The sequence below is a fragment of the Lonchura striata genome, chromosome 9 (genome assembly GCF_050655825.1).
Source record: "Lonchura striata isolate lonStrDom1 chromosome 9, ASM5065582v1, whole genome shotgun sequence".
In the NCBI taxonomy this organism is placed as follows: domain Eukaryota; kingdom Metazoa; phylum Chordata; class Aves; order Passeriformes; family Estrildidae; genus Lonchura; species Lonchura striata.
Window position 1 is genome coordinate 9,817,516 of NC_140711.1, and position 27,485 is coordinate 9,845,000.

The 27,485-nt window shown below is 42.1% G+C and overlaps 1 protein-coding gene across 8 annotated transcripts in view; it reads right to left on the minus strand.

Moving 5' to 3' along the window:
• PAX3 (paired box 3) overlaps positions 1–27,485 on the minus strand; it is an 80,544-nt gene that overhangs the window by 21,683 nt on the left and 31,376 nt on the right. For 3 of the 8 annotated variants that reach the window (XM_021553662.3, XM_085587651.1, XM_021553661.3), the window contains one exon: positions 2,840–3,045. In XM_021553662.3, coding sequence (XP_021409337.3) covers positions 2,840–3,045 — 206 coding nt within the window. The remainder of the gene's footprint in view (positions 1–2,839; positions 3,046–27,485) is intronic. The other 5 variants (XM_085587654.1, XM_085587653.1, XM_085587652.1 and 2 more) reach the window with 2 other exon arrangements.

The following is a 27,485-nucleotide window of genomic DNA, read 5'->3' on the forward strand; positions in this document are numbered from 1 at the left end:
GCAGGAGGAATTGCAGGGAGCATTTTAACTCTTTATTACACCCAGTGCTAGAATATTTGCCATAATTATAGTTACACATCTCGTGACTCTTACAATGTGGACTCTGTTGGAACACTTCTTTTCCCAAAAGCCTTTCCTATTCCCATGATTAGGTACACAAATAACATTCACAGTGTAAAGTCTGTTTTCAGTTGCTTGTAGCTCTCAAAAAATTCCCCTTAGGGGCTGATATGTTCTACACTAGACCTCAGACCAGAGGCAAGATTTTTTCCCCACTTCCAAGAACCAGGTTAGAAACATGCATTTGGCTACCCTTCAGCAGTGGGAAAGTGAGAAAAAACCTAGTTCAGTGGTGTAAAACTCTTCCTTTCACAAGAGTAATAGACAGCCTCAGGGAACAGAAGGAAAGGGGAAGCACAGGGTGGCAGGGTAGAGAAAACAAAACATGAGATGTAAGTATTACACAGAGGGAAAGAGGGAATAGCAAGGTTGATCCAGTTGTAAGCAACTAAATAACTACCCAGACAATATAAAACAACTGCACAAAATTGGACCTTACAGCTCCAAAGGAAATAAATAAATAAATCAGTTTCTGGGCTTAGTTGGATTCAGGCGGGAAGAGCCAGCTCTTTTAGATAATGCTTTATTGGGAAGCAGTCAAAGAGATCTTTGTGCCTATATCCATATAAAATTTGGTATCTCTGATCTCTATCATAATGTTACCAAAAAAGAAGTGTGACTAAGAAAGCTTGAATGCTACTTCAGTATGGCTATCCAGCCCTCTCAGACTCAAGTCTCTTAGGGTTATTTTCTTTTCACAGGTCGTCTTTTATTTCATGCCCATAATACGTGGCTATTTTAAGGGGCTATAGAGAGGTGCTGAATGCTGATAAGGCAAATCCTGTATCCCTTAATCCACTGGTAAATCATTCTGCCAGCCTTCAAGTGTACCAGACAGATGGAGTGCACTAGGAAACTGCCCACAGGCTTGTTACTTCAACCCCAGCTCATCTTTAATCCAGAAAGGTTTTGTTCTGGTATTTTAATCATTGATTGACTGGGAACTCTCTTCCATGCTGGGTTAGGTAAAATATCCATGTCAGAGGTACTGGGGAATTCGTGAGGCTGTAGATCATACGAGTGGTGTGAGACAGGATGCGTCTCGGGGGAACCAAGGAAGCCATGAGGAATGCAAAAAGTCACAGGGTTAAAGCCACATTAAGACAGCTGTTATGTTAATGAGAGTTCTGCTTTTCTTCTAGCTGTGGGTCATTGATTTAGAAAAACATGAACAAGGTCTTTTTCATTTTATCGTATTTTTCCACTGAAGCTAACATAGACCAAAACATCATCTCCAAGATCCCATTCATCTTGCTAACACTTGTGAAGCAAGTTATCTTTGTTATGTTTGTGTGCAAATGATTCCTGGGGCTTGATTTGGTCTTACCTGGCCCAAGTCTATCTATGGAGCTGTTTTGCAAGCATTTCATTTAGTAAACATGTTAAGAAAAGAGTCATGCACAACTGAGTTTGCCTTCCAGACAAATTCATCCACACATCTGATTTTCTCTCACAGCCATAATAAACACTTACAAGAAATGTGGCGCGAAGTCTTCTGCAAAAACATTTAGCAGGTAAAAAGTCTAAGCGTTTCAAGCCAGATGCTCAATAATAAAGCCATGCTGCAATAGGTGTGATTGTCTTAAAAAGTCAGAGAGGTGTTTTGTAGTGCTTATTTCAGCTTGCACAGTCTGAATGCCTCAGGCTGAGTTTCAAAGGTCAAACCATAATAAGAGTTTTACCAAAGAAAACAAATTCACCTGTATCCTTGGTCAGACCACAAGTCACCACTCCTTTCTCTTCCTTTGTTAGATCACATGCTTCAACATTTTGCTTGTCATCCAACCACACATTAGTTAGCAACACTTGCAACTCAGACTGATTTAAAAGGGGCATACTTCTCCCAGCAATTCATAGATGTCAAGTGGTGAAAGAGCAGCAGAAGATTCTGCTGGCAGTATTAAACTTTTCACAACATGTGTTTCTTTGATATTAAACAGGAGAAGTCCTAATCAAAACTTGAACTCTGAGGTGCAGTTTATTCCGGGATAATTTGGCTGCTATTTTCCTAGGTTTACACTGCTAAAAATATAGGCTCATCTTTTTTAAAAAAAATTTAAATCAACTCCATGTTACTACTCTGGTACATTAGCTTGTTTTAGACAACCCAGATCTACATGAGGCTGTGAAGACTAAGAAGTTATTTGAGCACTTACTTTCTTTTGAATTAAAATGAGAGTGGGGATAAAAGAGATATTACAGAATTTATACCAAGTCAACTTCAAAATCTAACCTGAAAGTGAACTGTAGATACTACACCAACCACCTCGCTCCCTTGCATGGCTGTGTAGACACATTTTCCTTTAAAAAATGTTTTCTCTCCTTTTTTTAATGCCTGGAAGACCCAGACAACAACAGATGAAATCAGTTAGGTAACTATAAACTGGCCCAACAGCTGAGCTGTTACATGCAGAGTGCTGTCAAGTGGATAAAGCAAACAAATGGGGTATCAGACCTCCTTCCTCTTCAGAGATTCTGTACTGTATTCATGGTAGGTATGGAACAATTAATGGGAAGACACAAAAGCTTTTTCAAAGCAGTTCTCTTAAACAGTTGTAAAACCATTGTCCGTGTACAGATGTAAAAACTCTATAGCTGTAAACAATGTTGGTTTACATTTTCTTTCTACTCCATAGCAGGATCATGTAGGAATATAAAAGGACTCACATGCTAACAGAAAAGGAAACTCCTTTCATTAGGCAGCTTGCATTATACATACCTGGACACGAGCCTCTGTGAGCTTGGCTCTTTGTGCAAGTTCTTCCCTGGTGTAAATGTCAGGGTAGTGTGTCCTCTCAAAAGCTCTTTCCAGCTCTTCCAGTTGTTCTGCTGTGAAGGTTGTCCTGCTGCGACGCTGCTTTCTTTTTAAAGGCAAATCTGGTTCAGAATCAATGTCAGAGCCTTCATCAGACTGAGGTGCTGCTGCTCAAAAAAGAAAATAAATAGGTAAAATTAGCTTTATTTAAGGAGAAAAAACGGCAAAATATTGAATCAATCAATGACATCCTTTCATATGGAGGCTGTCTTGGACCAAAGCTGCCTCACAAACCCTGAGAATTGGAGAAAGGTCAGCAAGAAACAAACCACATACAGCATGACCATGACCCAGGAAGGGTCTACGAACTCTTGAAATCAGCAGTTTATAGAGAAATCAATATAGAAAACTCTTTCTGGACTTCACAGACATGCAGATAGTGAGGTCACAGACAGGGCCAGACAGATCCCAGCAGCATTGCTTGTTTCCCCTGGCCATCAAGTGAACTCCAGCTACAGCTGAACCCAGAGCTATACCTGTGAAGGCAGCAGAACCTCTTCCAGTACCCAACCACACTCACTTTCTCCAGTAAACGGCAATGAACCAAAAAAGTAGCATTTCAAAGCCAGTCTTCACTTGCACCAGCTGCTGTCCAGGCAACCAGCATTCCTTCTTGCCTGAGACTTCAAGGGAAACCACCTAAAGAGGGCAGACACTCCCCAGCAATGCTGAAACTGCTTGTTCAATGGAAATACAAGCATTGCTGCTACTACTTCAACAATGCCAAAGAAATTATTGATATAGACACTGATTTAATATAATCCTTTTCATGTAATTTATTTGGAAGCAAATTGTTTCTCAAGCTCCAGCTAAAACCCCCCACCAGGTTAATTTCTAGCTATCTTACATTTCCAATATCACTCAAGCTGTTTGAGCTAATAAATACAGCTAATCTGTTTACTTAGAGCATGAGAAACACAGAGTGCTTGCTTTTTCAGACAATTCAGCTGAAAGGTTTATTAATTTCTGCACACCAAAAAAAAAAAAAAATTACTGCCAGACCAGTGGCTCTTTTGTGAAAACTGTCTTCATTTTCCAGACAGCATCATTATCCTGGACCTAGCAAACACAGACATAAGGAGAAACTCCTGTGGATCCCAGCATCCACATACTGAGCAAACATCAACTCCCAGAGTCTCTTACTTGCAGTGAAACTTTGTCCCAAGACTGCACTAAGAGGCTCTCATTCTTGAGAATATTGTTCTCTAGAACAAAGGAGAATCAGCACAAACATCCTATCCCAAACAGTTCAAGTTCAGTCCTTATTAAACAGGCAATCTAGGGTATCCCAAAATTAACATTATACATTGTCTGAATTAGTGACAAATCCCAAATCTTCTCAGCTAGGGTGCCAAGTGACACCTGCCTTCCTCAGCAACTGCCAAGTTACAACCCTACAGGATGGCTCCATGCTGTCATTCAAGAGCAAAAAGAAATAGAGGCTATTTAAAATATATTTTTCCAATGTCACTCTCAGACACAAATCACCCACCTCAAGCAGAGCAGCTCTTACTTCCCAGCTAGGCTGGAGGAGAGCACACCAGCCACGCTACCAGGCTCACACTGGTTACCACTTCACTCTGCCCTCACCTGGTGTGGTGAGGTCTAAGCAGAGCTCAGAAATGTCCCTTCTGGAGACAACTTCTTTGAGAAAAGCTGCCTGTAATTGTGTACAATGAGTTAAAAGAAAAGGAAGTCAAACACTGAAATGTCAGGAATTTCCAATGCTCTTACAGACTCCACTATGCTCTTACAGACTCATGTGTGAGTACAACTTCTTCACACATCTATGTATATGCCTATAAAAAGCTGGCTTAAACTGTGCAATTTAAAGGGGATATTTACTGCTAAATTCCTGAAGTGAACTCCCTCACCAACTGAGTGGGGAAATATCAGGAGACGTATCATTAGCTTTTTAAAAATGTTTTATAAAGACTTAGCAAAATTTTGACGTTTCCCTATATTGTCATTCCTTTCTGCAAAAGAATGTAGAACTAAAAAAACCTGACTTAATTTCATTTTCACTTTATATTTCATTAAGCAGTATATAAAAGGCACAAAGGTAAACCAATAAAAAACCAACTCTATAGTATCTAAGAGTCCAGAACAATATGTGTAATCAAAGGCAAGAATTTAAAGAGGAAGTAATAAAATTAAAGTAGGGATAAAATGTATATCACATGAAACTACTTTTATATCTGTGTTCTTCCACTGGCATTACCTTTTGCCAGGCCTAGTTGCTATGTGCAGCTTTATTGAAAACATTGGCTTCTTTTGTCTTATTTGTGATATGAAAGTCAGACAAATGTTTTCACAAAGGATAGCTATATGTCTGTACTACAAACAGTACTCTTTTTATTTCTTACAAAGTATTCTTAAATATCACTATAATCAAGGAAGCCTTTATCTTTATTTTTTTCTTATTAAAATACCATTATTAGAATCTGTACAGGCGAGAAGGGTCAGAGTACTGCTGAGCACAAAAATTTGATACACCTCAGCCTTTAGACAAACAATATATATTTTATATATGTTCAATAGCCACAGTGCATTGCCCTCTCTCTAAGCAGTATCTCACTAACAGGTCTACTGACTTCAATTATATACAAAGGTATTATTCAGCACTGGCAAAGCTGGTGAGATTTTAGCTGGGTTATTTTTACATCCATCACCTCCACAGTCACAAAATATATATCACATGCACATCACTAGGCTTTAAATGTGTCCTAATGCTCCTAATATTCCAACCCCTCAAGTCAGAAATATAAGGAGACTCACTGCCATGGGAGATTGCCTGGCTGGGTTCCTTGGGATCACCAGAACCCCTCTTATTATACAGCTCAAAATGGGGGAGGCAGTAATTATAAAAGTAATTACAGAATTAAAGAGAAATTATTTGTCCCTTAACTGCTCATGACCTGTCTGGTGGCCTAAGGAATTGCTGTATGCTGATTATCACCACAAATGCACAACCCCACTGTCCAATGTCACAGGCACTCGGTCACCTGGAGTTCTGCAACCATCGCTTTTCCAAACACCGTAAATAGACACATGGGGCAAAAACCGAATAACAAAATGACACACAAGAGGTCATTCTGTGGGCTGTTCTTCTTCCCAGCAAGACATTTCATTTGAATAATTAAATAACAATAACATGACAACCATTTAAAGCCCATGCATTAGGTCTGCAACACAGTGCACCTGACAGAGGCAGGCAGAGGGGTTATCATGGAGAGGTTATCATCCTGCGACCGGGGGAGCAGAACTTCTCTGGTAGCTCTTTACACACTGTAACATTTTTTAATAACATATTACACAGTCTCTTTTTCCCAGTGTAACAGCCAGAATGAATTCTGTCTAGCTGTGGATCTCACTAAAATAAGGCCAAGGAAAGAAAAAATAAAAATAGCAAAGGCCAGGGAGGGTTTTGGTAGCAGTCTATTAGCTAGCTACCCTCCACACATCCATCTTCTCAGTCCTTTATTTAAGCAAGATTAATTTCACAGAGTGTCCCCCTTGTGCCACTGCAGCCCTGGAGCTCACTGGGGTGTTCATTCTGCCGGCCATGGGGCTCCCCAGGATATTCATTCTGCTGGCCCTGGGGCTCAGTGTGTTGCTCACTCTGCCAGCCCTGGGGCTCACTCTGCCAGCTTGGGGCTCACTGGGGTGTTCACTCTGCCAGCCTGGGGCTCACTCTGCCAGCTTGGGGCTCACTGGGGTGTTCACTCTGCCAGCCTGGGGCTCACTCTGCCAGCCTGGGGTTCACTCTGCCAGCCTGGGGCTCTCACTCTGCCAGCCTGGGGCTCACTGGGGTGTTCACTCTGCCGGCCCTGGGCTCACTCTGCCGGCCCTGGGCTCACTCTCCCAGCCTGGGGTTCACTCTGCCAGCCTGGGGTTCACTCTGCCGGCCTGGGGCTCACTCTCCCAGCCTGGGGTTCACTCTGCCAGCCTGGGGTTCACTCTCCCAGCTTGGGGCTCACTCTGCCAGCCCTGGGGCTCACTGGGGTGCTCACTCTGCCAGCCTGGGGTTCACTCTCCCAGCTTGGGGCTCACTCTGCCAGCCCTGGGGCTCACTGGGGTGCTCACTCTCCCAGCCTGGGGTTCACTCTGCCAGCCTGGGGTTCACTCTGCCGGCCTGGGGCTCACTCTCCCAGCCTGGGGTTCACTCTGCCAGCCTGGGGCTCACTCTGCCAGCCTGGGGCTCACTCTGCCAGCCCTGGGCTCACTCTCCCAGCCTGGGGTTCACTCTGCCAGCCTGGGGTTCACTCTCCCAGCTTGGGGCTCACTCTGCCAGCCCTGGGGCTCACTGGGGTGCTCACTCTGCCAGCCTGGGGTTCACTCTCCCAGCTTGGGGCTCACTCTGCCAGCCCTGGGGCTCACTGGGGTGCTCACTCTCCCAGCCTGGGGTTCACTCTGCCAGCCTGGGGTTCACTCTGCCGGCCTGGGGCTCACTCTCCCAGCCTGGGGTTCACTCTGCCAGCCTGGGGCTCACTCTGCCAGCCCTGGGCTCACTCTCCCAGCCTGGGGTTCACTCTGCCAGCCTGGGGCTCACTCTGCCAGCCCTGGGCTCACTCTCCCAGGCTGGGGTTCACTCTCCCAGCTTGGGGCTCACTCTCCCAGGCTGGGGTTCACTCTGCCAGCCTGGGGTTCACTCTGCCGGCCTGGGGCTCACTCTCCCAGCCTGGGGTTCACTCTGCCAGCCTGGGGCTCACTCTGCCAGCCCTGGGCTCACTCTCCCAGCCTGGGGTTCACTCTGCCAGCCTGGGGCTCACTCTGCCAGCCCTGGGCTCACTCTCCCAGGCTGGGGTTCACTCTCCCAGCTTGGGGCTCACTCTCCCAGGCTGGGGCTCACTCTCCCAGGCTGGGGCTCACTCTGCCAGCCTGGGGGTCACTCTGCCAGCCCTGGGCTCACTCTCCCAGGCTGGGGTTCACTCTGCCAGCCTGGGGCTCACCGTGGCGGCAGTGGCTGCCAGCGCCTGCCTGATCCCCGCAGCCATGCAGGCCGAGGCGAGGCGAGTGACCTCCTCGTGTTTGCTCGGGTGCAGGCAAGGGGAGTGCAGCGGGGCCGCCACCCCCACACAAACCCACAGCAAATGACAAATGACACTTTCTCTTTGTGATCTTTGGGATTTTTGTTGACTTATTTGGAGGCTTTTGTTGGGTCCTAAGAAATGGCCTGTGGCTGAGGCCTATTGGGCCGATTTCCACGCTCCATCTGTGGTATCCATCAGCGGGGCCTTTGCCCGCATTCAGGGCTCTGACACCTGCCTGGCAGGATGCGGGAGGCACAAAGGCGGCTGCCGCGGAGGCGGGGGCGCTGGGCCGGGGGGCTGCGAGGGCAGCCGGGTGAAGGGGATGCACAGCAGGGGTTAATCCAGCTCCCCCTCCCCAAACCTCCGCACCTGGAGGCGTCCCTCCAACACTGCCTCCTCCGCCAGAGGTGAGGGGCTCAAACGCAGCCCTCCTCACACTGAGGGGGAGCTAAGGAGGAAAGGGAGGGAGGGAGGGCGGCAGAACTGCCCCAGGATGGGGGTGTCAGAGGCTCCCCAAACACGCGCCTGGTGCTGGCTCCCTGCAATGGCCAGGAGCAGCAGTAGGTGGCCAGTAGGGTATTCCTGTCAGGATCCTTGTTTGTGTTGGGGTAGGCTTTCAGCAGCTGGCTTTTAACAGTCGACAAGATAGAAACGCACCAAACATCCTTTTCTTCCTCAAAATAAAGTCCACAGGAAGATAAAACGGCATCCTTGCTTCGTGCTAACAGCCCCTCTCTCTCCTTCCCTCTCAGCAGTCCTGTTTAGGGGCAGGCTCTTATATCCATACAAATATAATAAATATATATTATTATAATATATAAATAATATATTATTATAATATATAAAAATATAATAAAGACTCTAGAGCACCTCTCTCCCTCCCAGCACATCAGCTCTTCATTTTCCTCTGTTTGCCTGGGGAAACATGACGCCAGGCTCCCCTCTCTCCTCCTCCTCCTCCCAAAACCTCACTGTCACAGCAAGGAGCCATTTAAAAGAAAATATGCCCTGCCAGGTCTGTGCTAATCAAACCAGGACAAATAAACTCTGACACTCAACAACTCCCCGAGTGCCTGCAGCCCGGGGAGGAGACTACAGATTAGTTATGAATATGGCAGGCAGCAGGGGACGAGCTCAAGGGTCCCGAGTCACCCCACAGCCACCTGTGAGCTCTTTAGACACCACAACTGAAGCTGTGTTTATCTAAGATAAAGCATGCTTCAAGGAACAGAAGAGTGCCCCTAAAGTTTAGGTTCTCCCCCCTCAAAGCCCTTTTGGGCAAGCTACTGATACTCAGAGCTGCAACTTACCCAATTCACCATTCATTTTCTATGCTTCAACATCCATGGGGTAAGAGGGCAGAAGGGAGATTTGGACACCCAAAGTTTCACCCTATTAAGTCACAGCCCAAAACTTGTTATCAACTGGACTCCTTTTCTTTGAGAAGAAAAGCAAAATCAGATTTCAAGAAACAAAGAATGAAACAAGCAACCACAAAAGATTTCTCAGATGGGTTTATGATAAAACATGCTAATGCTGCTACATGCTTCTTTTTTCCTATTAAAAGTGAAAATTTAGGAATAGCAAATTTATAAATAAATTCTCAACCTTGCTAGAAAGCAGCAGAGTACCTGATACAATGTGAAATACCCACAAGTAGTAGAATTGCTTTTAACCAGTTCTACTGGCATTCTGGCTATGATATCAAAGAAGGAGAAATGAAACCAAAAATAAAGCCTCTGATCTAGACAGGAATATCACTCATCTAACAAGGATTAAGTCTCACTTCAATTACTCCTTTGAAAACTGCTGCTATTTGTAAAGGGCATACATACAAAAAAAATTGTAAATTACTAACTCCACAGGCACTTTTAAAAAAGTCTGTAAAGAGAGAATGAGAGAAATGTTGAGAAAATATGTTGCTACTTAAGTAAACTCATTCTGTGAGTTTACTTAATAGGAGCAATTAATCCGTTGCTGGAATTGGAAAAGAGGAAGCCCATATCCTGTGAGCTCTAAGCTGGAAAGTCAGCACAGAAAGGAAACAACCACCACAGCAATGATAAAAGTGATCTTCTTGAGAAAAATGGATGGTATTTTTATTTTGTTTGGGCTGATTCACATAAAGAAATGTGCTTTGTATGGCAAAGTGAAAAGGAAAACAGTAGCTGCAGTAAAAGGAAAAGGCCAACAGTGACTTTTATTTACAATTACCAAGAGACAGGCTATTATTGACCATATGTGCCACAATCGCCCTCCTTATCATGGGTTGGCCATCATGTCCACTGGGAGCTGTTAATGAACTGGGTAATTGAGCTGCTGACATGTGTTACCAAAACAAAACAATAGGAAGAAGAGACAAATGAACATTTTATTTGCCAATCAGAGTAGGTTCCGCTTTTCAGAGAACTGTGCCTAAGTAAGTGGCTGAATACATAAAACAGTGCATTGAAGGCAAGCAGATGCATGCACAATAATGGTTAACTGACAGCCTATGGCCCATCTGTGCTTAACATTTTGTTAAAGAAATTACTTGACTTGCTAAAGAGACAAATCATACAGCTGCCCCAAGTGCTGCATTATAAGAGATAAATCATTAGCTAAACTGTTTCATGCTTAAAATGACAATGCATATTAACAGTTATGCAGGGACATTTTGTCAGCACAGCTTGATGCAGTTATAAGTGACAAAAAATGTGACAGCTCATAGCTATTCAATGATTTCAACTTAGAAGAGAATGACAACACTGTGAAAACAATTTCACCGCATAAACAATAGACAATTCACAGGCTCTTCTTTTTTAAAAATATTTTTTTTGCAATGATGAAATAATATGGAAAAGAAAAAAATGCACAGTGTCTAACTGTTCTGCACCATTAATCTGCTAGCATGTACTTCATTCAAAATCACAGAGCATCAAAAAGGAACACATTCCATTTTAAATATCAAAGACAGCATCGCCAGCACTAAGAATAAATGGCTAATTCTCAACTGTGCATGAAAGGATAAAGAATTTCTAGAGTGAAAGGAAGGGAAAAGGAAACTGCAAACACAACTACAAAAATCTCTTCTTGTTCCCCCACCTCCTTTGCCAAAAGGAGATTTGCTTTGTTGATACAAGTAACGCTAAAGTACTTACCAGCTTTGCATGTGGGTCTGATCCCAACTTTCACTGCTGTAAATTTGTACTGGGGGATTACTATTATTGTCATTATAATAATTATTCTCATTATCATTATTGACATTATTAATTCTTATTGCTTACATTGAAAACTAAATATAAAGGAACTGTTGTTAGCACTTAGATCCTATGCTCCAGGGGGTACACAAACGTATGTGCATTATAAAAAAAAAAAAAAAAAAAAAAAAAAAAAAAAAAAAAAGCCAAATAAATACTGTGATTTCGTAAAAGTCATGTAGCCTGTGGGAGGTTTCCCTGTGTTTTCAGAAGTTGGTATTTATAGAAGAGTTACCTCAGATTTAATGACTAAATAAAATCTAAGTTGCTACAGTTTTTCCCACGAAGCCAAGACATCCTCGCTGTCTGTGCAGCGTTTCCATTCACTAGCCCCAAAAACTGCTCTGCTGCCTGTACACGAGCAAAGCTGGATCCGAGCAAGCTTTGCCCCTTGCCCGGCCCGTCTGTCCCTCCGTTCCCAGCAGGGGCAGGCGGAGCCCGGCGAGCGGAGCCGAGCCCAGCCCGGAGCGCGCAGCCGGAGCCGCCCGGAGCGGGAGCGCCGGGCCCGAGCGCGGCCCGGGCGGCGCGGCACAAGCTCGGCACAAGCACAGCTCGCTGTTTCTCTCCGGGAGCTCACCAGTGCCCACGTCTGGGGATTTCTCCAGCCCTTCCCACAGGGAGCATCCCTGGTAACGCCGAGAACACGGGTACTGTATTAAAGTATTGTGGCATCTTCTCTTCACTTACAAAACTAGTTTTTCCATTTCAAGGAAATACTTCCAGAGGATCAAAGAACTTTGTCCCCTAAATTTAAAAAAAAAATTAAAAAAAAAGGAAACTAAAATTACAAATCCAAATGAGGTTTTCTCCCAAGAAACTTTAGGAATTTTAGGTGATTATTTTAATATAAGACAGAGAGACTTAGGAGGAAAGTGAGATCTCTCTTGCAGGAATCACAGAACATATTAAGAAAGGACTGGCGTCATGTCTTCAAGACAGTATGAGCTGATGGAAGAGCTGATTGATAACCAATTAAGACTGAAAACATTGAGTACCCTGGGAGATGGAATTTGTCAGCTGAGAAATTAAATAAAGCAAATGAAGGAGTCTCTGGATAAATAATGAGACTGTATTAATGAGTTAAAGAGCTGCAAATAATTGAGTTGTCAGCAATCTCTCAATTGTGTAAGGCAGTGTGGATTTTTCAGAAGAAAAAAATCTATAAATTATATTTGCCTCAATCCTTTGCAACAACACCATGCAAACAGAACTCCTAAAGTTATATGAGTTGCTCAAACTACTGAGGACACCAAGAGAGAAAAGGCTTACAAGCATTTCTCAACATCAGTTCTGTATTTCTTCACTGATTCCACTTGTAGTAGTGCTAATTTTTGAAGAAAACAGAAACTGTACAGATGGCTAAAGTTAAAAAAAAATTAGAATGTTTTAATAAACTTCCTATTTGTCTAACTAGCACCTGAATTAATAACATTCTTGATTCCAAAAAAACACTAGCAGAGCAAGCTGTTGTAGATAGCTTCATCTCCATGTCATGATTACAGTCCTCAAAGTCTCAGTGGGAAATCAAGTTTATCATCTCTTCTTAAATCCACAGCTGCAGCCAAACCACTCCTCAAGTCACTTTTACCCACTACAGAGATACACTGAGATATATGACCACCTCTATTTATTGCTTGCAGGACTAGGAATGGCCAAAATATTTCCAGACTTTTTTTTTTTTCCTTAAATAGAATATTGGATTTTGTCATTGAATACAACTCCGTTTCCTCTAGAAATTACTTAACTTTGCAGGAGACTTTTGTGAAAGAAAATTAAAAGTACTGACTTTTTTTCCTCCACTTTTCAGATTTCAGTCAATAAAAATAGATTATCTTTTCCATCAAATATTTTTCCTATGACTGATTTTCGAAGCCACTACCTACTCCTGCCAGATACTTCTTTTCCAGCCAAAGCTGTTAGTAGCTCTAGGTCACTTCCATCACAACTACATAAGAATTGAGGTGCTGACCTCAAAATCCATCATCTTCTGTCATGAAATCTGGTCCTACTGGGTATTGAGCCCTCCAGTCCCACTGGTCAAAGACAGCCCCTGCCTTTATGGTTGTTGCAGTGTTTGGGATAAAAGGACCCTACAAGAGGATAGCAGCAGGGTGCTCAGTACCTCTTTGTGTTACTTCCTCTGGGGCCTCTCATTCCAGCCCCTACCTTGGGTGCCAGTATGGGGGGTGCAGGACTCTGTGCCCAAGACTCCCTGAAGCACACAGCGCTCTTTCATTCATTATGCCCATGATGCTGTTACAGTAATTACCTTGAGTCCACCCAGGAACTGGTCACCTGCAGATGCTCCTTGTTCCTCACCCTGTGAGGTTTGCATGCCCATGAGCTCGTGACATCATCCTTTAATTACATTTCCTGGGGACTGCCTTCTACCAACCTCACTAAAGGTATTGGAGCTCACAGATGTCACCTGAACAGTGCACTGCTATAATACTGACACGAAACAAACATGAGAAAATAAAGCACATGGACATGGCTGAGGACATGGACCCTGGCTTGCTAATAATGAGCAAGGTACACAGATTGCTATCTATTCCAAAGAAACAGGGGGAGCTTAATTTCCAAAGAAAACTCGCAATTTTTCAGACCAATAAAAAAAAAAAAACAGAACAAAGCCCCGCACCAGCTGACCTCAGAGCAGTCAATGAAAGGGAGTGGTGGGCTGTGCTGAGCTGCAGCCAGCCCCACAGCACCTTTATAGCATGGAAAATCTTCCAGCTGGGAGCCACTCTGGATCCAGTCTCTACACCACAGACAGATGTAATTCCCTTACATTTGCTCTCATTTACTGCTTGTTGACAGATGCTGATAAATGTTCTTGAAAACCTGCAGGAAGGATGGTTGCTCGTGAATGCCTAATTGTGGAGATGTCAAAAATTATTTGACTAAATAGACACATACTTAATATCACCAGCTTTGAAACCTCTACATATATTAACCTATTTATAACTGTCTCTCTGAATTATTACCAGTTCCAAAAACTGAAAAAGTAACTCTGCATCAAATTTAGTGAAATAAACACACTGGTTTCACTTAACTATCCACCATACACATACAGCACAAGTGGCAGGATGCCTGTTGGTGAGTCCTGTAGGCTTTGTTTGGATGCTAACATCACAAAATATATTTGAACTAATCTTTTATTTCCACTCCCACAGTGTCCCTACAACATAATCATCCAGAATTTCAATGACTTAAAATGATATGATTGTCTAAATAGAGAGTATTTAAGTGATATATAAGGTACAAAACCACACATACAACTCACTTGCTCCTTGCCATTCCCAAAGAAAGAGATTCTGAAGAATCTAGTTCTACATTCTCAGTATTAAATGCAAGTCACATTGTGTTGGTGGTCTTTGGATTCAGCCCCTTAACTCAGATGTAGCCCTCACCCACCCTCAGGCATCAGGAATGTCCACACTCAGAAGAGACAAGGTTTTTACTTTAGTTCCTTTTACCCAAACGGGAAACCCAATGAAAGTTCCTGCGGGTTTTGTTTTTTTTTTTTGATTATGAAGAGAAGCTCACTTTTAGATGATCTCCCACACACTGAAAATCAATGGTTTCATTAAAACTGATAGTTTTACCCTCTGGAAATAGGGCAAATTCTCAAAGATAACAGTGAAAGTGGTCCCAAATCAGATTTGCAATGTTTAAAATTAGGGGGGGGAATTGCCAAAATGCAAACAGATGAATCCAGAAAAGTTAAAATGCCTAGTTTCTTAGTTACAGTCTTTCATCTCTGTAAAATCAGCTATCTTAAATTCTTAGGCTGTAGGGTTAATTGATAGCATCTATTTAAAGGTTCTTTCTGTTTCCCCAGAGGTCCTCAACATTCAGCAGGAAGCAGGAAAAGATCTGGGAGAAGCTTTATGTCAGCTATAATAATCCTGGCTCCTGCTTCATCTTCCAGTGCTCTGGCACTACTTAGAGTTCTTTTTTGCTTCTACTTGTGCTAAGAGCACCAGAGCCTGCAAACACTTTTATATGCACTGCTGGGTACCCAGGAGCATCACAAGTGAGAGTCCTAATAGCTTCATCACAAAACATGCAACAAGAGAGCTTTCTTAGGCGGGAATAAAAGTAGTTCTCCTTGTTTCCAATTTCTCCTGAAAACATCATATTATAGCACATTCCAAAACAAGAGGGCTTCTCGAAAGCAGACTCTCCAGAGTGCTTGGCATTTTCCTGCCACCATATGAAAACATCACAGGTCCTAAAATGGAAGCTTGAGTGTCTCATCTTGTAAATCCAGACTGAAAGAGAAATACCTCCATGATGAATACTGGAAGAACAACCACTAACACACAGCCTGCCTCCCCTGCCTATGCAAACCAGGAGCACATATTTTGCTGGGCTTTACTAGGAAGCTTAGAAAAGACAAGCATTCAAACCCAACTGAATTTCAGCAAAAATCATGCTCTTTCTTTTTATTTGACAGCAAATTTTTAAAATGCTAATTTTTTTCTTCAATTCATACCCTATGGATTGTGAGATGTGATTCTCTGCCTGCTTTAGGTCAAACCCTGCTGAGAGCCACATCAAAGTGGTTAATACAGATTAGGAAGTCAAAACTTGGCCTGCAACCCAGGCAGACAGAGCCCGATGGAGGGGCCTGACAGATGCCCCAGATGCATCCAGGGGGAGGCTGCCAGAGTGAACTCTGCACAATAGCAGAGAGACAGAAAAGAATAAAAGCTGCACGCTGCCAGCCAGCCTCCTGTGTCCGCAAAGGAAAACCGGGATCAACGGAGAAACCTGCTCCGGGCAGCTTCTCTAAGTGGTTTCCTTTTTATTGTTGGACAAGCAGGACAGGGAGATCCAGGGTCCCAGGTTTAATCCTGCCCAAGGGGACCACAAACCACAGAAACAAATGCAAGAGGGCTACCCTGTGAGGGTAGTGGACTTTTTGCCTTCATCTAGTGCTGGCCAAGTAATCAGTGTTCCTCTGTGCCTGGGAGCATATAAGTGTGCCTTTGGGCTCACAGCAGAGGCCTAGAACATTTGTTGTCTCAACAGACATCAAGTGAGACAGGAATTCTAGAGGGGCTTTGCTACTGTGACAGCTTGCCATCATCTGCTGCAGTTTTTGGGTACCAGTGAGCTGAAACCACTGCTCATCATAGAGCTCCATCTCTACTTAAAATTCTAAAAATGTCATGTGCTTACATCATTAGGTCCTTTTCACAGAGAAATCCCAACAACTGTGTTGGTACAGCTCCCATCACTATGGCAGTCCATGAGCAGGGCTCCTGTTTACCATAGAAATACAAATATCAACAAGTGGCTGAGTGACAGATGGCCTGGAAACATTTCTGATGTTTTCAGTGACAATTACCTATTCAGACACTCCAATCAGATTTTCCAAATCACAGTCTAAGGCAGTTGTAAACAATATTTTACAACCAAACTTTGACCCAGGCTGTGCTCGGATAAACATCCACTTAATTCTAACATACATGATTACCAATAATTGAATTAGCCAATATGTGTAGTGAATAATTTCACAGTAAATGCTCATATTGGGATCTTCAAAGAAGAGCCTGCATCCATCATTAAAATCAAATAATAGTCATGCTGTTCTGCTCAGGTACCAGAATTTGTATTGCCAAAATCCTTGCACTTTTTGAAAGTCACCTTCAACTCGAAAACTATTTTGCAAAATTCAGAGTTTTGGGTTCTTTCCAGTCTGACTGCTCAGGAAAAGAGTTTGCAAAATGTATTTCAACCCAAACAAAATCTCATCCAAGCTTCCATGCTTTGTTTTGCATTTTTAATCTCGTATCACTTGGAATTATTTCTATGCTGTTCTATATAAGACAAAAAACCACTAGAAGTGCCATTAAGAATTTTGTTTGGGATCTAACCCAAGAAACCCAATTACAACCAGGGTCTGTGTAAGGAAGGGTCTAGACCATCTTCTGTCCAACTTGCAGCAAGTGGGACATTATTGCCTGCCTCTGAACACTAACACATTTAACTAGAAAGACAAATATCAAGCATCTTTGCCTCCAGGAATGTTATTGCATTGGAGACTTCAATTTTCATTATAATCTGGGACCATCAAGGTTCAGTAGGAGGTTTGTGATCTTTCTAAGCAAACCTGGACTTCGTTTTGAATAAAAAATGGGCCTATTTATGGTTTTGCATCAAAGTCATGTGAAATGTCTGGTTTTGCATGGATTCAATTAGAGACAAGCCTAAGGCACAAAAAGTTCAGATCCTGATCATGATCCAGACCCACCCAAAGCTGAGGGACATTTAGGCTGAGTGACTTGGTTCTTGTCCATCTCCAATTCCAGCATGAAAACCAGGTGGGACTCACTTTCAGCAAACCCCTGATTTTTTCAGCTTTTCTAGCTTGGCATGTCAGCAGCAACAGGAAGGTTCCTATGACTTCTGATGGGATCTGAAGACATGAAACACTGAATCCCTGCAATCCAAACCCGTGGCATCTTCCCAGCTCTCACAATTAAGCTTTAAGCCGTAAGAAAAAAAGAAAAGCCAAATTAACGGCCCTATTGACAGTTTTATAGACCCCTGAGGGCTCTGCCTACATCCAAAGACAGTGGGGCTTTTCTAAATTAAAGTGAATTAGCAATCAAGTTCCTAAGAAGGATTCATTTAATAAATTAAAGGGAAGAATTCAAAACAATTTCAAAAGTAATCCCTTGGCCACAAATCATTCTCTGTACAGTGGGAAAATGGAACATTGTCATTCTGATGTTTGTCTTAATTGGCATTCAGTTGTTTTCCTCTTTTAAAGTAATTGTTTATTATTTTAGTGGGCACCATCTTGTAGTAAACTAATGCTGCCATAAGCTTCATTAGGAACATGATAAACTCTTAATTTTGTCTGATAAACTCAAGTTACTTGGTTAATTTTTGCAACCAGAATTAGAGAGAGAGAATTAGAAGTAAAATTGATCCTGCTGAGTCACTGAAGGAACCAAGATTCCCACAGTCCTCCTTAGCTTTGGAGTTCACAAAGACATCGAACAAACTTTTGGCTTTCTGAATTCTGCGCCGCACGTACAACATGGTTTCAGGAGTCTGTTCCCATGACGCAGCTCACATTTTTTAGCAGAATTCTGTCAGGACCAGGCTCTAGCACAAAGTATTTTACAGAGTTTCAACTCTCAGTTTAGCAGAAAAGATATTCTCACAAAGTCAACCCCACAAATTTCCTGAGAGCTTATATCAAACTCAATGCAGCTACCATTAGAAGTGACGACTTACTGACTCCCAAAATGCCATTCCCTTTAATATGATTTCCTGTGGTAACACACAATTCACTGGAAGGCCTTTGCACCTATTTAGGAACAGGCAGACTTTCAAATTAACTTCAGTGGAGCCTTGACAGATTATAGCAGCAAAGGTTCAGCTGCTCTGCCTTTTGGGTATGTTTCCAATTGGTGTCATTTCATGCTTTCAGACCATGATTGCAACTTGGTGAGAAAGGGAATATTTGCCCTTCTCTTTATTTCACATTTCTCCTTCCAAGCTTTCTCCCCCACCTTCCCAATCTTGTGCTAGTGGAAAAAAAACCCAAAATCTAGTTAAAGTCTTTTGTGAAAAATGGAAAGAGAGAAGGAATCATTGTCTTCTAGAGGGAGAAGCATGTGGTCATGGCACTCAGGATGCTTTACAGTGGAGACCAACTGAACAGTCTATGAGACCAGTAGCTCCTCCTCTATTTCCACTCTTCAGAAGGTCCAATGAGTGCTTGAAAAAAGACAGATTAAAATCCAACCAAACAAAAACCCAACACACACCCCCCAAAATAAGCCCCAAGCATCTGAGTTTGACTCTCCCACACTCCAAATACCCAACAGAGTGTAGCTAGAGAGGTCTAGTTACAGCTTTCACCTCAGTGCCAGGGAAACACATTCCCTTCCTAATGCAGGGACATACTCTGCTCACAGTAGACAGGAAAGGCACTTTCTCCTTTACTCCCAACCAGGAATTCCATCTGGACTCAGAAAACTTCTCCTAGCAAATATGATGTGCTCCGAAAAAAAGTCAGCTTTCTCCACAGGAAAAGCATTTTGTCTAAAAAACATCTAAGTTTGACTGTTACAGCTCAAGACTTTTTCTTAAGACTTTTCTCATATATTTTACCAACACAAAATTCTGAAAGATTTACTGAAAAACTTAATTAAGAGGCTGGGATTCTTCTGTTATAACTGCACTGAAGAGCAGCAAACACATGACTCTTTTCCTGAGCATGCTGAGGCTTTCCATTATGCTGATGTCTCTGGAGCTCAGGACTTTCCAGTGCACAATGTGTGTATAAATGCACAATTCAGGTCTACAATATTAGACTATACAAATAAAAGTCCAACAGATAATCTCTCTCCTGTCACCTCTTGTCATACTGGTTCCCAGAAATACTCAGTTATCATTGCACACTATATTTTAATCACCATTCAATGCAAACATAATGGGCTTTAGTGAACAGTCATATTTATTATTCCTACAACTATGCCATTCTCTTCTCCTCCAAAGCATAAGCAAAGTTGCACCGTTCAAACACATCTCTTTAGAAAGCCAGGCAAAGTGCCTCCTAAAGGCATCAGAATAACAGTTTTTAAAAGAACCGTATTCCATTTTTTCTTTTTTTTTTTTTTGTTGGCTTGTTTCAATGGGGAGCATCTTAGCGTGGAACTAAAATAAGTCAACACCACGAAGCACAAAAGATTGCAAGGATTTTCTGCAGCATGGGCTTGTCAAAGCAAGTAGGCAGCCTTTGTGTGCTCCGGCACAGCAGGAGCATTCCTCCAGGTCTGAGTGGCGGAGCGCCCCCGGCCACGGCTGCCCTGGGCGCCGGGGTTCCCACACCCAAGGCGGTGGGAAGAGGAGAGAGCAGAGCTGCAGAAGCAGCGTTGTAAATGGGATGAACTGGTCAACACGCTTCTTAGGAAATCCATGGCTTCCAGGAAGGATCACGTGTAAAGATTTACAATACCTCCACATCAAAGGGTTTGACATTGGCTATACTGGCCCTTTCAAAAGAAAGACATGTCTGTCCCCTATAGCATCAACTCTGACTCAGACAAGAGTGCAAAGACATTGCTGAGAATCCTGCATGTACATACAAAAATAAGTTTTATTTTTGGATTTAAAAAGGAATTGAAAAAAAGCACAACCAAGAGTAATTGAAATAAAATTCCTATTTTCCTTTGCTCCATTAAGGATGCTCAATTTAAATCCTAGTCTTGCAAAGTGTTCTGACAAATCACCAAGTTTTCACAGTTTTTCTATTTTTCCTTTACACCTTGCACCAAGGCAGCTTTAGGGATAACGCCTGTGTTAGGAGCATGAATGGATGACCCTCCCATACACACTGACCCAAAGATAAACTTTGACCTGATGTTTGCTAATAACACTTCTTCTTAAGATGCCTTGTTTCTTTTATGAACTTCTGCTTGACTCTAGGATCTAGAAGCTGACACGCATTAATATACATCTCTGGGTGCCCTTTGACTTGGCCATCAAGACCCTTTGACCCCAGACTTGATTCCTAAACCCTGTCAATTGTTTTCAAGTGGAAAAAACTTATTTTCTAGTAATAATTAATTTTAGACATGTTTTATTAAGCATTTCTTGCAACTTCTTAACTTGGTGTTATTTGAATTTGAGTACAATTGATATTTTCTTCATTTAGTGGGTTTCCAGATTTTTAAAAAAAACAAACCTAAAGATACTCCTTTAGAGTTTAAGCTTTTGTTTCCAAGCTTTGTAAAACTCCCAGCGCTTTGACATTCCAAAAACCTCTCCATGAATGATAATATATTCTAAAAAGCCTCCTTTCGTGCTTTTCAGGTTAGTCTGTGGGTTTCTGCAGCTTCACAACTTTTTTCAGATCACTTTACAGCATTTTTCAGATGCAGTCCCACAGCCATAAAAGCCAAAGGCAAAACTTCCATGGATTCCCATGTCAGCAGGATCCAGCCTTTCAGCCGAGGCATTCAGAACCACTTTCTAGCTAACACTTGGTGTTTTTAGACTTAATTCTTGGAAGAACTTTCAGAGTCTACAGTAAAAAAAAAAAAAAATCTATTTATGTGGACATCTCTTCCTCCCCTCTGTACCCTCTGTTCTTGTGCACTAAAAGGAGAGGGTGAGGAGCCCACCGCCAGCCCATCCCCGCCGGCACAGGGTGTGCTGCCACTTCCTGGTACATTCAGAGTTGGAAATTTCTAATTCCTGGAATCATGTTACATTATGGCAGGAATTGCTGCACTTCTGCCTGTTTTACATCAGGCCTGAGAGACTGCACAAAGGGAATGAACACTTTCCAGTGCTTAGATGATGTATCGAGTGTACGTTGTACACACAGCACTACAGCAATCAGCATCTGGGAAGGAACACCAGCAAATAAAAGGCCTCCAGTCTCAAGGAGAAGCACTGGGACAAAGCAAATGAGGGGTTTTAGCAAAGCAAAGAGACTACCCCTTATTTTTGTTCAGAAAATGCAATATAGCCCCATATTCTAAGAGCTGGTTCTGCTTTCTTGCTAGGCAAAAATATTTTTCAAAAGTGAAAAAAGGAGCTTAAAATTAATTTTTGCATTTATCAAGCTAAATCCACATAGCACAAACGAACATTCACTGAAGAAATCAAAGATGATGGACGCATCAGGCAGTTTCATCAACAAGATAAAACAGGCACCAGTTTAATGGAAAAGATGCTCAGGTTCTACCTCTTGCCACACAGCTAAACTAGACTTCAGTTTGGTTGGGTGGGGGAATAGTCAGATAAGAAATTTTATGCTTTCAAGCATCCCACTACTCCCTGAGGGGTGCAACCCAAGCACCCACATCATGTCTTAGGTCTCCTGGCTGACAATCAAGACTGGCCCAGGCAGTGTCCAGCCTCAAAGCACACTTGTGTCATGGACAGAGGGGACTCAGTCACACACACAGCATCCAGGAAACTCTACCAGGCAAGCAGCAAAAATCAAGGATTGGGGTTTTTATTAAATCCTTATGCATGTCTGAGAAGACCTAAAATGCTCTTTCCTCTTTCCAAAAGAGAACATACCCCAAACAATGTGGGGTTTGGAGTAGTCTTTTCAAGGTTTGGGGCTTGATGGCTCCCTTGGATCAGGCAATTGGACAGATTTCTGTAGGACAAAACCACAAGTAGAGACAACTTCAACAAAGAAAGAAAGCCTGTTCCAAGCAAGGCCCTGGCTGCAGCACCTGTCCCACCAATGCATGTTGCAGCCAGGGCTCATGTGGTTTGAAACCAAAATCTAAGGAGGAAACAAAGCTCCCCAAAACTCATGCAAATGAGATTCAGGCTGATATCCCAACTGTCCAAGTTCCCACAGAATAGGGTGTTCAAACCCCAAGTGGTTTGCTATATGTTCAGATAATAGATAACACATGTCATGGGACTTCAGTGCTTTCTGTTTTCTTTTGTCAGCTCAGCTGACTCCATCCAGCCATCCTTCTTTTGCTCTGGTCATAACATGAAGACTATTGCATGCTTTTGCAATCCTACTCTCCCAGTTTTACCTTGGCAGAGCCCATTGAACTGGTATGCTACCCAGCAGGAGGGAACCATCCCTCTGGGACGTGCACTGACCTTCCTCACTCTGGGCAAATACAGCTAACCCAGGGAGTGAGAGCAGTGCACTTTCCATTTGCAGCAAAATAAAGAAGTTTAGGTAACATTGGAAGCAGCTAAAATCAAAGGAGAGCAATGATGAAAACAGCCCACTAGCCAATTACACCAAACAGGACTGCAATTGCCACAAATCCTGGTCCAAGTCCAGCTGGAGATACAGGCAAGGCAACTTGCAGCAGCTCAGACTCTATGCTCCTTGTAGAAATCCTCTCTATGTTAAGCTGATGAAATGATACTTTCTCAGTCTTGATATATTCAGAGGATCCTTATAAAGCCTTATCCTTCCTCTAAGAGGAGAACCTTTTAAAACTCAACAAATTTAATTTATGGCTTTGACTCCAATGAACTACAGATAAAACCCTATGGACATCAGGAGGGATCCATACAAAACAACGGTCATTGGTTCTGTACAGTTATTCCAGCTGGAATTCTTAGACAGTGAAGTGTTCACACAGTGCCATTTTTTCTATTGCTATGTAACTTCAAAACTGTGCTGTGCCTAACATATACAAGAATTTCTCTTTTTTCTGCTCCTAAAAAAGAAAATACAGTGGCCACTATAAAAGAAAAGATGATATTTCTTCTTGTATGATGGCAAAACCCTTCATACAAGCACAACCACACTGAATAGCCTTTTAGATTATTTGTTAGACTGAAGTTCAAAGGAGAGTGCAATGTAGCCAGGAAAAAAAAAATAGTCCCTCTGGTTAAAATTTAGCATGCAAGATCTCAACAAAAGTGATTTTTTGACTGTGCCAATGCTTTTGTTTTCTCAACAACAGCAACAAAAAATTATTTCTTCCTTCTCCTCCACAGTAAACCATTACCAGCTGTTGATGGAGTATTTTTTTAACATGCGTTAAGTCATATTGTATATTGTCCATTTCATGTGTGTGGAGCATTTCTTACTACAAATCCTTTACTATGTTAAACCAAGTGTACCACCCAATATTGCTACACAGCTTAGGGCTTGTTAACACAAGTGGGATCCCACCAAAAGGATCATGCTGGAGACTGAAGTTACATTTACACAAAGGTGGTCACAGCAGCACCCACAAACTGATGCAAACCCACATAGTAGATTTAACCAGTACAAAGCAACAGTCACTCTTTCCAATTAAAATCCATTCACATTAAAAAGAGACAGAAAAAAGAAGGAAAGATAAAAATATCAAGACAAAAAAGCATCTCCAAGATGCAAGTAGCTCGGTAATGTTGCAAAACTTTACATATTTCAAGATGGCTCTTGCCATACACTTCTGCTCATGACTTTTAATACAATCTTCTGCATCATCTGGATCAAGGCCAGAGCACTTTCTCACATTGCAAATTCATTATTATTTCCTTGTTTCAATAATTTGACAATTTAATGCAACTATGAAGATAAGTTCAGGAATCTCTTCTTAGGCCAGGACTTTAAAATATGCCTGTTTATGGGCACATCCATTTGGGCAAATAAAATAAAATGCTTTTCATGTGCAAATTCGGGCCAGTGGAAAATCAAGCCCCATGGGGATAATTTAACCAACAATACAAAAAAAATGTGCGGCAAATGCGAAACTTTGTCCTTAATTTACCCTGTTAGGGCAAAATAAGGCAGGAATCTCATACCATGTGTGCTACATCACTTAGGTAAAACAGCATATGCTAAGTTAGGAGAGTTGCAGTCTTGGCTCTTAATCTCATTGTTTATTGTGGTTTAAAGTCTGACCCTTAACATTATGTGTGGTTTAAAACTGTATTTGGAGGAAAGATCGAAAACGACGCTCCAAGGTTTGTAAATGTGTTTGTCTTTAAGGTTTGTTCCAGAGGAAACCATGCGTGTCTTAGCTCGCTCCATAAGCAAACCCTTACACGATTTTAAACATGCTAATGCTCACATTCTGCATCTCAGGTTAATCGAGAAGGGTTTTTTGTTGGTTTTCTACTAGCAGCTTGCCTACAATCCACCAACCCACCACTCTTTATGTATATATGTTGAATAATTATGAAGCTGTGAGTATTTATCACCTTTTCTGAGCAGTAAGCAGAAAGAAATACAATACTATTACTTCCAGCTACTGGCTTTCCCAAGATAATTAGGTAACACAGTGGACTGAAGCCTTGGTTAGCCCAATGCTGTTCAAGTTAAGTGATTGACATGCCTCTGTCTGGCTGCTCTATTAACTGTTTCATTTTGTTGCTATTTGCAGTTTGCTTGGCTAATACTTCGAACAAATACAGACTGTTTCTTTAGCCCCTTTTTTCTCTTTGACCTTCTCCTGCCCATTTTCTTTGAGTCACTTCAAACTGCCTTGAAAAGGCCTGTTGAATGTGCACAGTCCATCAGAGTCCCAGGTTCATCCCATTCCTTGCCCTGAATGCTCTACTTCAAAGATGGGCCGCATTCTTTAATTGCCCTTTGAATTAATATCAAAGGGTCACAATGCGAGTGCCAGAAGAGAAAGAGGCTTTAATGAAGCAAAGAGCTGCCATTCATTTGCAGATAAGCACGTTTTTATGCCTGACTGGTCACCATGGCTAAATGCTGGGTGAAGAGGAGGCAGGGCAGGCAGTGAGGCTTTTACTTAAGTGGTGATTAGTTCAAACAAACAAGAGTAAACAAATAAAAAACAACGCAAACATCCCCACAACAGAAAATAAGTTAATATGGCTGAATGTGTTAAAAAAGCATCAACATCCCATTGTGTTCATAAGGCCTTAACCCTTGGCAAAATGCTGGGGTACTGCTAAGCCTCTGCTTGCTTCCCTTACCCTCCACAAAAAACACTTTGGGGTTTAAACTTTCACCCTTAGACTCAGACCAAAGAAACAAATAGTTTTAATATGGTTCTTTCCAGGATTATAACGAAAAGGAATCAGCAAGCTAATTTTGCTTCTTTTTTTTTTTTTTTTTTGAGACAAAGCACATTCAGTAGTTTGCATTTTAGTGCCTAGGGAATAAAAAAGTCTTTATTTAAATTATTATTGAGTTACATTTTCTTAATTAATTCAGTACTGTGTTAAAATGTGTGTCTGTTCAACTTTCTTAATTGCCTAAAGGTCTCAAATATTTTGTTTTAAATTACAGTACTTGGGGATTTTGTCAGGTTGACTTGATAGTTTTGTTATTTGAGACTTAGGAAGCTGCACTATGAAAACCTATTGAACTTCTTAATTCTGCCTGTGAAGTCTTCTATTTTCTCTTTAAAATAGCATGAATATAAAATTGAAATGAGAAGCTTCAACATAAAATATAATGTATAAAATATAATGTATGTATAACAGCCATAATGCAAGTACACAGAAACAAGAAGTTCCCAGGTGTCTTCTTTATAAATTCTGACTTATTATTTATAGATGCAGACTTCTCTTTACACAGAAATAATTTACTTAACAAATACGAGGTTGTTTCCTTGCAGAAGAATTACTCCCCCATGAAAGAGGATTAGCTATACTCATAACAGTGTAAAAGTGACTTATGAGCGCATTCACACCAGGAATTGTGCTGATATCTCCCATAACTAAGAAGGTTGTAGGAGTACAAACAACCTGGAAAAAAACATTTTTAGCCCCACTTCTTCAAAAAGGATTTTTCATTAATACTGCGTCCACTCAAGCCTAATTCTGTGTGCAACCTGTCACAAGACTTTCTCTCACCGACACTTGCTGAGATTTATTTCACTTTTCACTTTTTCACTGCTACCCTACCCCTGCCTTGCTTAGCAAGAGTGTTCATCACCCCAAACCTGGATCAGAATCTTTCTTACTCACCAGAACGTGGAGAACTTTGACCTCAAATATCCAGCTGGAAACTCAGTGCTGACAAACTCTGGAAAAGCATCTTGCATTTGTGAAGTGGAGAGAAGCAGCACAGTAATGAAAAACATGCAACAGAAGAAAAGGTCTCAGCTGCAGAAGAGGGAGAGAGGAGACTTGGAGGTTTCAGTGCCAGCACAAGCATGGTTAAATTGCTCTTTTTTGGAATACAAAGCCGTATGTTGAGCAGCCTGCTACAAAACTGCTCAACTGCACTGCATTAAATTAACGGTACTACTGAAATTTGGATGGGTTTTTTTGAGCTACCCTGGTCTGCAATCTTTGCTTTAACATTAGTCAAGACCCTCAAAACTCTGGATTAACTCTGAGATTTATTTCAATTAATGTTAAAAACCACTGCAGTGCTCCTCTAACACCTGATGGTCTTGTCTTTCAGAAGTGTTATATTTTCTAACACATTTTTCAAAAAATATTAGCTAATTTATTTTCCCTATATTTTCCATACTTCACATTATTATTAATTTCACTCTTCTTCATATATTCACAGGCAGCTCTGTGCATTAGGCTAGATTACACTGTTAGCTGTCAACATAAAACATTCTGCCCCACTTGAATTCCTCTTCTAGAAATGACAGCCTCGGTAGGGCACTGGAAGTAAAACTGCGTCACACTACATTTAGAAATGATCATTTCTATTCCACCTCCACTCGTAGAGCAGCAATGTTTCCCAGATGCAGTGCACTTCAGAGCACAGCTGTGGGTGCAGTGGGGACAGCAGCCTGGCACATGGCAGGAGCTCAGGGCTGGAGAAGCTGTTCCCAAGGGCTGCTCCAGGCTGCGGGAGCGCTCAGCCAGCTCCCA